This window comes from Hemitrygon akajei, chromosome 5, assembly GCF_048418815.1.
Source record: "Hemitrygon akajei chromosome 5, sHemAka1.3, whole genome shotgun sequence".
In the NCBI taxonomy this organism is placed as follows: domain Eukaryota; kingdom Metazoa; phylum Chordata; class Chondrichthyes; order Myliobatiformes; family Dasyatidae; genus Hemitrygon; species Hemitrygon akajei.
Genome location: NC_133128.1, coordinates 126,742,248 through 126,754,740, shown reverse-complemented (window position 1 = coordinate 126,754,740; position 12,493 = coordinate 126,742,248). Strand labels below are relative to the sequence as shown.

Sequence of the window (12,493 nt, the reverse complement as noted above, 5' to 3'; positions counted from 1 at the left end):
CCAATTCATGGAATAAAGGAAGGTGACAGCGAGTCCCTGTATTGTCTCCATGGTCAATTTGTTCTGTTCAGATTTAAGACCCTTTTATCAGATTGAACTAAATCATTGTCTTTACATAAATATTCTCTTATCACCAGTGTTCCCCAAAGTGCCAGGTCATCAATAACCATTTCTAACATAAAATAGCAGGTCTAAATAACTTCTATTGCTGTTGAAAACTATCTCTTATTCACTATAAATTCATCCTCTCTATTACTGCTAAATTTATTTGCCCAGTCTTGTAGGTGCAAGTTCCCCTGTGATGATTCTATAGCTGGTGTTATACACTCGCTGCCCAGGAGTGGAACCTGGAGTGGTCTTCTCCTGCTGCAACCAATCCACTTCAGGGTTCTGTGTGTTGTGCGTTCAGAGATCATATTTCTTCTCCATTCTAATACTTGGTCTGAACAACAACTGAATGTTTTAACTATGTTGCATGTTTCTATGAATTGAGTTGCTGCCACATGATTGGCTGATTAGATATTTATATTAATAAGCAATTATTATTTAATGAATTGAATATTAATTTGTATTGGGTACAGGTGAACCTAATAAAGTGGCTACTGATTGTATGTACTTTCTACGTTTATGCTGCCTCTGACATTGCCTTGACTGTATGGAGCCTATATAGAACTCTCAAATGTTCACATCCTTGCTGTTTCTCACTGTACTCCCAACTGATTCGGAAATTAGATTTTCTGATCTAAGATTTTTCTACTGCCTTCCATCTCATTCTTGAAAAAGAGTCAAGACTACCTCACCTTTTTAGTTTTGCCTCTTCTGAAAGTGCACTGGAATATTTAATTCCTGATTTTGGTCACTTTGCAATCTCATCTGTTTCTATTTCTTGTTATTAATGCATTGCATATTCAGATAAAATGCCTTCAGTTGTCTTTCCCTTGCTCAGACTAATTCCAAAGCACATTTATAAATGAATGCACCATTCGTTCCTAACACACCGGTTGTCATTACCCATTAGCTACTCAGGACAAAGTGACAGTCATATTCTCTAAAACTTTCTGAATTCTCCCTCACCAGGACCATTCCTTTAGGTATTTCATCTAACGTCTTACAAGTCTAGCTATTCAATTCACTAGGTTATCGGTTCAATACCAATTCAAATGAAACCTGTCCCAACAGACCAGCTATTTCTACTCAATACTGTTATCAGTGCCCCATGTATTGAACCTGCTTCTCCTTCAGTCATGGAACCATACTGAAGTTAGAAGTTTTTTCAATTTAGACCCTACCTGCTTACGTTCCTTTATCAAAACTTCCTCCTTCGTCCTGTCTATGTCATTGGTTTCCACAACAACTAGATTATTACCTTATAGAGGAACTAACCTTAACTCTAAAAGCCAAAGCAGTTTGCACAGTTTCAGGACACAGTTACATCAGCAGGTAACAACATATAAATCACATTTTTACACACACACACACACACACACACACACACTTTCCACTCTGTCTTATTTCTTTGACCCCCCCCCCCCCCCCCCATCTCTCCAAATCTTTCATTTCCATGCCTCTGTCCAAATGTTCTTATTGTATCTGCCTCAACCACTTCCTCTGGCACTAGCCTCTGCATGAAAATCTTTGCTTTAGGTCCTTCTTAATTATTTCCCCTCTCACCTTAAACATATGTCCTCTAGTCTGAATTTGTTTTCCTGGTAAGACTGTTTATTCATCCCATCTCTTCCTGTCATGATTTTATACACCTCCAAGGTCACCTCTCAGTCTCCTACACGGCAACGCATAAGGTCCCAACCCGCCCAACCTCTTTCTGTAACTCAGGCCATCAAGTCTTGGCAACATTATTCTAAATATTCTTTGCACTCTTTCCAGCTTAATGACACCTTTCCTATAACAGGGTATGTAAAACTGTGACAATACTCCAGGTATAGACTTGTATTACATTCCAATTTATATACTCAGTGCCCTGACCAACGAAGGGCAGCATTCCAAACAGGGTCTTCACCACCCTGTCAACACGTGATATTGCTTTCCCAAGGGCCCTTACTAGCCACTGGACGTTCTACCCTAGTTTGACTTCTAACCTCACACTGACATGAAAAGTTGCCGCTCCTCAGCCCACTTACCCAGCTGATCAAGGCCCCCCATAATTTTTGATAACCTTTATTGTCTATGATACAATCTATTTTAGTATCTGCTAGTACTAACCATGCCCATTCTTATCCAAATTATTTATATAACTTGATGGCATTGGTTTTGCTGACCATAAAGTTCTGAACTCAGATGAAGACCTTAAGCCCTATCCAATATAGATAGCCACAAGTACTCTCACTAAAGAGAGGCTAAACTGCAACTACCTGATCTTCAAAGATTAGTTTACTTCCCTATTTATGCTCACGGTGAGCTTAGCTGCAAATTTCCCACCATTTGAGTGTGGGTTCCCCCCTGACAACCAAGGAGGACGTACTTCCAGCTAACAAACTGGTTTAAACACATTTCATTTATTTTCAGTGATACACATTTAAATGTCAGCAACATTCTTAAAACACATTTAAGAAGATTTCTATCTTATAAAAGACTTCTAAATTACAAACCATTTCAAAAACACAAAGGATTTCTAAAACACGGTTACAATTCCTATAAGCCAAAAAGCCATACCCACTAGTCATCCATCGCAGAAATCAAAGGCAGAGGAGTGGATTCTTGTTCGACCTGTGTTTTAGTCATACTTTTTAAATAACCCATTGCAGCTCTTCAGCAGTTGGCACAGGTGTGTTGGGGCTAGCAAGTCTGGTATAGACAATGTTTACTTACAAAGCTGTCTTTTTAACCAAACTGATTACTGCTTTCCATTTACATCAAGAACTGAAGACTGGCTCCCATTTACGAACAGAAGCTAAACAAAAAATATTGATTACTATTGAATATTGTTTAATTTATTCAAAACAATACTTTGATCTTTACAATTGGCAGCTGCTGTGTTTCGAAAGCTGAGCTTGGCAAAAAAATATGTAACGCTCCTGATCCAGGACGGTGAATAATCATCAGGATAGATGACAAGCAACAATGGGCCCGGCGCCAATCCCTGTGGCACATTAGTCACAGGCCTCCAGTCCAAAAACAGCCTTTTATTATCACCATCTGCTTCCTGCCATTAAGCCAATTTTGTATGCATTTAGCTATTCTGTGGATCCAATGCAATCTAGCCTTTCAGACTGACCTAATCTCCAGGTATACATCAACATGCTGAAATCTGAGGGGAAGAGTAGGGGAAGGAGATTGACCGAGTTTGATGATGGTCATGAGGTTAGAAGAAAAAAGAAAAATTACATTAATGAAACATGTTTACATTCCTTTCAGTGGGGCGCCTAAGCACAGCTGTGGTAAAACTAGGAAACCTGGTCGGTTTACACACACCAAATTCTCAAAAATATATAGATAATCTGTTTTATAATAGTAATTAAGGAAAACTTGCTCAGGAAACCAGTAAGACACCCTCTGTTCTGAAGTAATGCCTCAAGGTCATTTAGGTCCACTTTAAAGTACAGTTCAAAGGCAGCACTTTCAACAGTGTTCTATGGTCTTGCTTCTGCATTAACATTAACTGAGATTTCTTTTGGTGCTCAAAAATGGGAAGACACAGAAGATACCTATGTGTGATTGAGACAAAGAAGCTAATGAAGACATATGTGATTACAGGGTCAAGGGAGGAAATGGCATTGTATGTGATTTGGAATTTGATGCTGAACATCAGATTATAATAGATCATGGGAGCTGTGAATGCAGTAGAGAGGTTATGAAGAATTAAGATGGTTGCTGATATTGCTGCAGTTAGGAACTCACTTGATGTAGAGAGTGAAAGCAGTGAAAAGGTTTCAGTGAGAACAGTCTTATCGTAGGCTGCATAAAATGAAAACATTTCATAAGCCCAGAGACGATAAGAGAAGAGGACACTATAACAGCATGGGGCATCAGAGTTTAGAGTTCATTTCCAATGCCATCTACAAGAAGTTTGTATGTCCTTCCCATGAGTGCATGCTTTCCTTCCACAGTCCAAAGATGTATCAGTTAATGGGTTAATTGGTCATTGTAAATTCTCTAGTGATTAGACTAGGATTAAATGGTTGGTTGCTGGGTGGTGCAGCTCGTTGGGCTAAAAAGGTCTATTCCGCGCTGTATCTCTAACTACGTGAAAGATGAGACACTCGGAGGAGGAGCAGGTGGCCAGGTATAGAAGGAGTAATTCAGAGACCGCAAAGCTGAATCAATTAAGCAGAAAATGGGAAACTCCAATAGCACTTCTGTGCATGAGAACAGAACTGCCATTTTTGTCAGCTATTTCAGTGTGTTTCATGAGCAAGTTACTTCATGATGTCTTTATCTTAACTATTTTCTCTCACCTTAGCTTCATACCCTTTGACTGTCCTACACAATAAAAATCTTACCAATCCCCAGTCTTCAAACTACTTCCACCCTCTGTGAGACTGTGTTTATAAATATACACAAAGAATTCCCCTGTTCAGTGTTTCTCCCCGGTACCCACCCTGGTGTCTCTGTGTTCATTCTAGATTGGTTGGACAGTAGGATTTTAATTTGAATAGTTGAATCAGGAGCTATTTCAAGCATTGTATAGCCTACAGCCTAACTCAGTTACTACATGAGATTATCATGCTTGTCAGGTAATTGATTGGACTTCTCATATACATGCTCTTTTTCCTGACCAATCAGTGTAACCTCAGTGTAGCTTGTGTAAAAAAACATCTTAAGAGATACTGAGACATTGTAAAAAGTGCGTGGAGACATTAAGGCAGTAGGAAACAATCATTGGGAACATCGGAGATCAAAAGAAACAAGGGAGATGAAAAAGGAGATTAGAAACAGTTACAGGGAAAAGATACAATAAATATATGCACTGAAGACACCAAGCCTCAGGAGGCTAAAAGGAGCACAGGAGAGAGTCAGTACTAAAGATAAACAAAAAGTAATAGTGAGCTTTGACAGAAAAATAATTCTCTGTTAACAAGAAACTTGCTTGACATAAATAGCTCTCCAATGTTGCAGTCTGACCCACCTCAAGCACCTGCTGGCCAGCTCTCAACGTAAGGTTACTCCTTTCACAAGAAGAAACAGTTTCTATCATATGAAATCTTTCAAACATTTAAACACCTTGATCTGGTCTTCTACAATTTATCAAAGGAGTATAGAATGGATGCAACCTTAAGTTTTAATTTAACTCTTTTGAGATGAGGTATTATTTTGGTCAATTTGTTCTGGATCTCCTGTCTATCCTGAAGATGTAACAGCCAGGATTGAATGGAGCCCTGTACAAAGGTTCTGCTTAAATCTATGTAACTGATGCAGTTTCCTTCCAATCCTTTCAAAGAATCATTCTGTTTGAGTGAAATTTCTTCCTCTAACTTCTATTTAGAAGATACTTCGGTTCATCTTTCTGAGGGCAAATCAGATTAATTACACGTCACTACTTACTGTTTTACACTTTGTAGTTTGCTATGAACTGGGCTCTTAAAAAATTGCTTCTGCTGCCCACCCCTACCGCACATACCTCACTGATCGACTGTGCATGATTTCTCAACATATCTCTCACTCAGTGACATCATTGCTGTGGCCACTTCATCTCCTATTCCACCAGTTAACGCTGTCTCACCGTTGTCTTCCAGGTGTCTGCTTATGATGGGAGTGCAAGTCATCGCTACAGTAGTTTCAGCTCTCGCGTTGTAAGGCCTAGTTTCTTTCTCTCTCTCTCTCTCTCCCTCTCCCCCTCTCCCCCTCTCTCTCTCTCTCTCTCTCTCTCTCTCTCTCTCTCTCTCTCTCTCATAAATCCTCCAACTCCTGACACAATCTCAAGTTGTTTTCCTGTAAACTTCTACAGCCTATAACACTGGATTATTCTTCTCTCTTGATCATAATGATTGGTTATTATTCACCATTGGCTCCAATTTCTTGACTTCCCTCTCTCAACTCTTTGTGCAATTCTCATTTGATTCCATTTCTAATCTTTTTGATCAGCAGGCCTTATCTCTGGTGTGCCTTGGCATAAAATTTTATTAAAAAGCACAACTGTGAAGCACCTAGAGACATTTTAGTTCGTTAGGTTCATTGTAGTCTGGGATAGACTACAGTGGGCAGAAGAGGTTGGTTTTATGATTGGAAAGGATTACTTGGTGTATGTTTGTACGTATCTGCAATGCATGGCTATAGTTTGGAAGAAAGCATAAGATTTGATCTAGGTCCATAGGATCTGAAGAGAGGCCACGTTGATGGGGATCTAAGACCTGCACGTACTGCATTTTGCTTGATTTGATGCTTGAGGCTCAAGAAGCATTTGCCTAACTTTTTAGCCTATATTTGGCAAGTGTCAAATTGGGGCCCCTTGCTGGGGCCTTAGAAAGGTAAAGGATGTATGTGCAGATGAATGGATGGGAAGAGTTCCGTCCCAGACACTGAGATGGGTACCTCTCTCCATTATCTATCAATAATTCAGCAACATTGCATGCTGTGTGTGTTTAACTCTCTATCAAAAACACTGATTTAAGCTGTCCCTATACAACTTCCAACTAATTCCCCCCTCTCTCTCTCTGTCTCTCCTACACTCTCCCCATTTGACCAGCCCTCTGAATACAACTGTTTGCTTGGCTCCAGTTCCCGCACATCATCTCGTGCGAGCTCGGCTCGGGCAAGTCCAGTGGTGAGGACAATCTTGCTTGCTCTCTGCTCTTTGTGTTTACAAGATATGCACATTGTTGTTTTAGTGTAACCTGCTGGTTTCCTTTCTTCTTCATAATCTACACAGGAACTCTTCGTAAAAACTATCTGGTTATGACTTTTCCTGTCTACAAAGTCAGCTGTGATCTTCGAATCTGCCCAAATCCAATGGTGTCATACCTCAGTGTGACCACCTGGAGGCACCGAAGTCCTCCAGGTGCCGAAATTCCTCCTCCCCGTCTGTTAGTTGATTGTAGCTATCTGTGTCTTGTTTCTGTTAACAGTGCACCTGTGTCTTGTCTTGTTTCTCTATTTTAGTTTCCTCCGTTTTGTTTGCGCTTGCTCAGTCTGGAGTTTACCTACTCTGTGTGCAGTGATTCTCGAGTTTCTTACAAACCAATCCTCAGTAAAGATTCTTCATTCATCTCCATCCTCATCTCTTGCCTCCTCTTGAACTTGGGTATTTCTACTATTCTTCTTTCCCAGTAGCCCACAGGTTAAAGATACTGAACTTCAACACCACTTCAGCTGAGCCTGGCAGCGACCCTTTATTACAGCAAAACAAGGCACAGGTGCACTGATAACTAAAACAAGACACAAGTGGAAATATTCAACTAATAGCCAGGGGATAGAGGAATGTCAGAACCTCGAGGACTCTGACGCGCCTCCCCCCCCCGCCCCGGCGGTTAGACTGAGGCATGACAAATGGATGTATTATCTCAAAGGTTCATTTATTATCAAAGTATACACCTCTGAAATTCTTCTTCTCCAGATAGCCAAGAAACCAAGAAAGAAAAGAAAGGCAGCCAATCATCAACCCACAAATTCCTCCTCTCTACACAAAAAAATGAACAAAAATGGAACAGGCACATCAACCCCCAGATCTCTGCACACAAAAAGCGAGAAAGATCAGGCAAAAACCTCAAAATTTTTAAAAAAAACTATAAAAGTGGGGAAAAAAGTCCTTATCGGAAATGCAGAAAGCCTGGGTAACATTCTCCAGGCACAGTGACAGGTCTTTCTCTCTCTGGCAGGAGAGTGGTCCCACCAGCGATCAAAGGCAGTCCAGTAGCAGAATAGTTTTCCCCCAGCGATTAAAAAGCAGTCTCCCCTCTGCAGTAGCAGAGCGATCCCACCAGTGATCAAAAGGCAGTCTCCCCTCTGCAGTAGCAGAGCAATCCCACCGGTAATCAAAAGGCAGTCTCCCCTCTCCGGTAGAAGAGCGATCCCCCGGAGATCAAAGGGCAATCTCCCCTCTCCCGTAGCAGAGCAATGCCTTTCTATCAAAAGGCAGTCTCCTATCTCAGTCTCTCTCTTTTCCTCAGTTTCAAAGTGAAAATGTGTTTTTAAATATTGTAGCTCAAGAAATACTCTCTAAGGCTCTCACAATCCAACTGACAAATATTGGATTTAAAAGCAAAAATTGTGTGGGCATGTGGGAAGTAGAACGGGTTATTTATTGAACAACACAGAGAGGGTTCTGACTTCTGTCAGGTACTCACTGCTTAGTCAGTTAGAGAGAGAGGCAGAGCATGGAATCAGGCCTTCTGGCCCATCCAGTCCATGCTATCAACCATCCATTTACGTTAAGCCTAAATTAAGCTTTCTTTTTTATATTAACTCCTCAATCTCCCCAGCTCCTCCTTAGATTCCATCACTCAGGGGCAACTTGCAGTGGCCGACTAACCTACACATCTGGGTGGTATGGGAGGAAACCCACATTGTCACCGGGAGAGCATGCAAACTGCACACAGACAGCAGACCAAGTCAGGATTGAACACTGGTCTCCATAGCTGTTGGTTGGCAGATCTACCAGCTGTACCACTCTGTTGTTCTGGAACAACAGCTGGAAATTCATTGATACCATTAAGCCACATGTACGATTACTTCTGAGGTTTAAGGACTGTTGGTTTAACTGCCTGTTTTGTACAACCCTGCAGATGTTTGGTTTGTTGTGTTCCTGTCAAACTGCCTACAGGCAGACAGCCCCAAGCTTCCTTTTAAAAAAAAATTAAGGCATCAGCTTGGGCTGTGCCAGGAGCTAGGTGCAAACTCTGGCACTCTGCTGGAGCTCCAGCAACAAATAATTACTTACAACTTGACATGGAGCAGCTGCCTGTGAGGACCGCTGTGAAGGGGCGCAGGCCATCGACAGTGAGGTGTGGGGCCACTGTCAACAAAGTGTGTGGGCCAGTGCTGGCAGTAGCAGCAAGAGTTGCATCTGATGAGTGATCTCCCAGATCCAACAGCCCCTCTCATTGCTAACTGCTGGCTACGATGGAAAATGCTTTATTATATATGGGTATTTATATTTGTATTAGAATGGCGAGAACTCATTCTCTCCTGTGTGTTAGCTCTTGCATTAAAACTTCTGAAACTATAACATTAAAGTGCAATATTAGCGGCTAAAAGTCTATTCTGTCCAGTACTGGTGGGGCCCAGTAATGCCACCACACCTCACTTTGTATAATACTGATTTGGCACACAGGTCTCCCTTTTATAATTGGTACAGTACTGACCTGTATGGTCTTGTTATCACAATGTCTGTCTATTTGTTGCTGTGTTGGTAGATGCAGGTCTGACTATTACATGGCTATATTGATAGGGGAAAGACTGACACTATACTATACTGAGGTATAATATTGGTTGGTACAGACCTTGTTGTATTACAATAGGATACCATTAGGTGGGTATACAGGTGGGTATACACCTATACAAGTGGCTATAGGTCTGTCATTGTGTAACTAGAGTACAGAACTAGTAGGGCAAGATTGTTAATAATGTATATAATCTGAGTACAGTACAAAAGGTCTTTCACTACATACCAACTTTGGAAAGTATCAATGGATATAAGCCTTTTATTATCCAACAGTAATATAAATCTGTCACTACAAACTGGGCAAAGGTCTGCTATTCATGGTAAGTGTGCAGAGAACATAGAACAGTTCAGCAGAGGAACAAGCCTTTCAGTTTATAATGTTGTGCTAAACTAATTAAATTAGTAATCAAATGTAGTCCCTCTGTCTACACACTGTCCACATCCATCTCTGTCATATTTGCCTTCACCACCTTCCCAGGCAGCACATTCTAGGTCCCACTAGTCCCTGTATAAAAGTTGTACCCAACACATTCCTTTGCACTCCCACTCACCTTAAATGCATGCCTTCTGGTATTAGACAATTCAGTCTTCGCAAAAAAAGATGTCAGCTGTCTGGCTATGTTTCTCATAATCTTATCAGATCTCCCCTCGGCTTCCGCCACTCCAAACAACTCACGTTTGTACAGCCTCTCCTTATAGCACATGCCTCTAATCCAGGCAGCATCCTGATAAACCTCTTCTGTATCCTCTAAAAACTGGACACCCTTCCTATAATGAGGCAAATCAGAAATAAATGTGATAATCCAGATTTGGCCTAACCAGAACTTTATAAAATTGCATCATAACTTCCAAAGTTCAAAGTAAATTTATTATCAAATTACATATATGTCACCATATACTACCCTGAAATTCATTTTCTTGCAGGCATTCACAGTAAATACAAAGAAACAGAATAGAATCAATAAAAATCTGCATACAAAGACAGACAATGTGCAAAAGACAACAAATTGTGCAAATACAAAAAGAGGGAAATGAATAAATAAATAAGCTTTCAAATCCTGAGTTGTACAGTCCATAGCTTTCCTATGTCAGTTCTCCCTGTAGATACGCTGAACGGTTGGGAGGGTTTTACCTGTAATGGACTGGGCTGTATCTACTACTTCTTATGGATTTTCCATTGAAGGGCATTGGTGTTTCTATAACAGGCCGTGATGCAACAAGACAGTATTCTCTTCACCATGCATTTATAGAAGTTTGTAGCAGTGCAGAGTCTTGAACTCAGTTCATTGATTAATAAAGTCAAGCATGCTTTGTGCCTTATTTACCATCCTATCAAACTGTGTAAATCACTGATCTTCATATCATCTGCAAATTGCTAACACACCCATCTACATTTTCATCCAGGTCATCTACGTATCACAAACAGCAGAGGTCCTTGCACAGATCCCTGCAGAACACATCAGTCAGAGACCTCCAGCAAGATTAGGTCCCAACAACCACTACCCTCTGTCTTCTATGGGCAATACAATTCTCATTCCAAATCGCCAATTCATTATGGATCCCATGCATTTTAATCTTCTGTATAAGCCTCCTATGAGGTGCCTTGTCAAACATCTTAGTAAAACCTGTATAGAATGAATTTGGGTTAAGGTGGTAATAACTGAGCATTGAAATATTTTAACAGATTAGGCTGATTTGCAGTTCAGTATGGAAAGCAAAAAGAGTACTTGAGCAGATTGTTCATGATATTGTTAAACAGTGTGTGTTTTAAGTACATTTCCAACCATGAACATTAACTCAACACTGGCTAAAGTCAGTGACTGCTATTGGCTTCTCTCTCTCCCTCTCTAATAGTGATGACTCTTTCCTTTTGTTGCCTCCCTCCTCTCCCCGCCATCCTCTTCCCCCCCCCCCCCCATCTTTCCTCTCCCTCATGTACAGCTGAATCTTGAAATTGTCCTACGCACATCTACAGGAATATGGACTCCCATGAGTCATTTGCTCTTGTTCGGTTTTAACATTGTCGCACTCTATGTCATGCTTTATGAAATGGTTGCATTAATGACAAATGTTCTTCTAAACTTCCCTGTGTTTTTCTCATTCTCTCCTTGTAGGTGGAGGAACGATTGGAAAAAGATTTTATGGAGAAGGTGAGGAGCTTGCTACAAATACCTGAGCCATGTTCCCTGTTCTCAACAGTTCTGTTGGGTAAAAGTGAACAAGGGTAGAGACAAACTATCAAACTATTAGTGAGGTAAAAAATTAAAGTGACAGCAGCAGGTACTTTGGAATATGGAGTTGCCCTTGAAAGACAAAATGGAGGCATTCTGCAAAGTTGACACCAAATCTGAATTTGGTTTCAAATCAGCATTGACTATCCAGATTCTGACTGTGGATCTGATTACATATTCATTTATTTTACAACTGCAGTAGAAGTTCTCACAAAAAATAATATGCTCAGAAAAACAATTATCGTGACATAATCTGCTGGATCTTCGTATTTCTTTATGACAGAAGAAGATCAATTCAGCCCTTAGAGCCTATGTCTACCCTCTGAACAATTTCATTTCCACATATATTCCTATTGAATCATGTTGACCTTAAACACCCCTGTTTTCCCATCAGGGATATTTTATAGTAGCCAATAAACCTAAAAATTAGCAGTTCTTTGGGCATGGGTGGAACATGAGGGGGAATCCCATGTAGACGAAGGGAGAATGTGAAAAATCCACACAGACAGGACCGTGGGTCAGGTTTGTACCTTGGTGGTTGGAGCTGGGCTGCATTACCTTGTAAGTGGCTTTTTGATACATACCCATACATGAACTCTAAAATGCTGCAAAGCTTAAACATTTGACTCAGTTTGGCTGACCTCTTGGTCAAGTGTACCTCAATGATGTTCACACGATTGTTTGCACATGAAAAATAGAGTGCACTTTCTACTTCCCTCACAAGCTTTCCTCCATTGGCAGTGCTAGTAAAGGTGACCCATTGAATCTGTGATTTCCTTAAAGGTATAAGCACCAATGTGAAGTATATAAAAGTATGAAAAGCGAAAATAGTGTCTTTATTTCTCAGGATGGAAATGTCTAATATTAGAGGGCATAGATTTAAGGTGCAAGTTGGAGAGTTTAAAGGGAGATTCACAGGCCAATTTGT

At 40.7% G+C, this 12,493-nt stretch overlaps 1 protein-coding gene across 26 annotated transcripts in view; it reads left to right on the top strand.

Moving 5' to 3' along the window:
- Window positions 1-12,493, top strand: part of LOC140728162 (leucine-rich repeat flightless-interacting protein 2-like) — a 141,761-nt gene that overhangs the window by 95,444 nt on the left and 33,824 nt on the right. For 13 of the 26 annotated variants that reach the window (XM_073046450.1, XM_073046448.1, XM_073046425.1 and 10 more), the window contains 3 exons: window positions 5,691-5,747; window positions 6,641-6,718; window positions 11,449-11,484. In XM_073046450.1, coding sequence (XP_072902551.1) covers window positions 5,691-5,747; window positions 6,641-6,718; window positions 11,449-11,484 — 171 coding nt within the window. The remainder of the gene's footprint in view (window positions 1-5,690; window positions 5,748-6,640; window positions 6,719-11,448; window positions 11,485-12,493) is intronic. The other 13 variants (XM_073046431.1, XM_073046423.1, XM_073046443.1 and 10 more) reach the window with 3 other exon arrangements.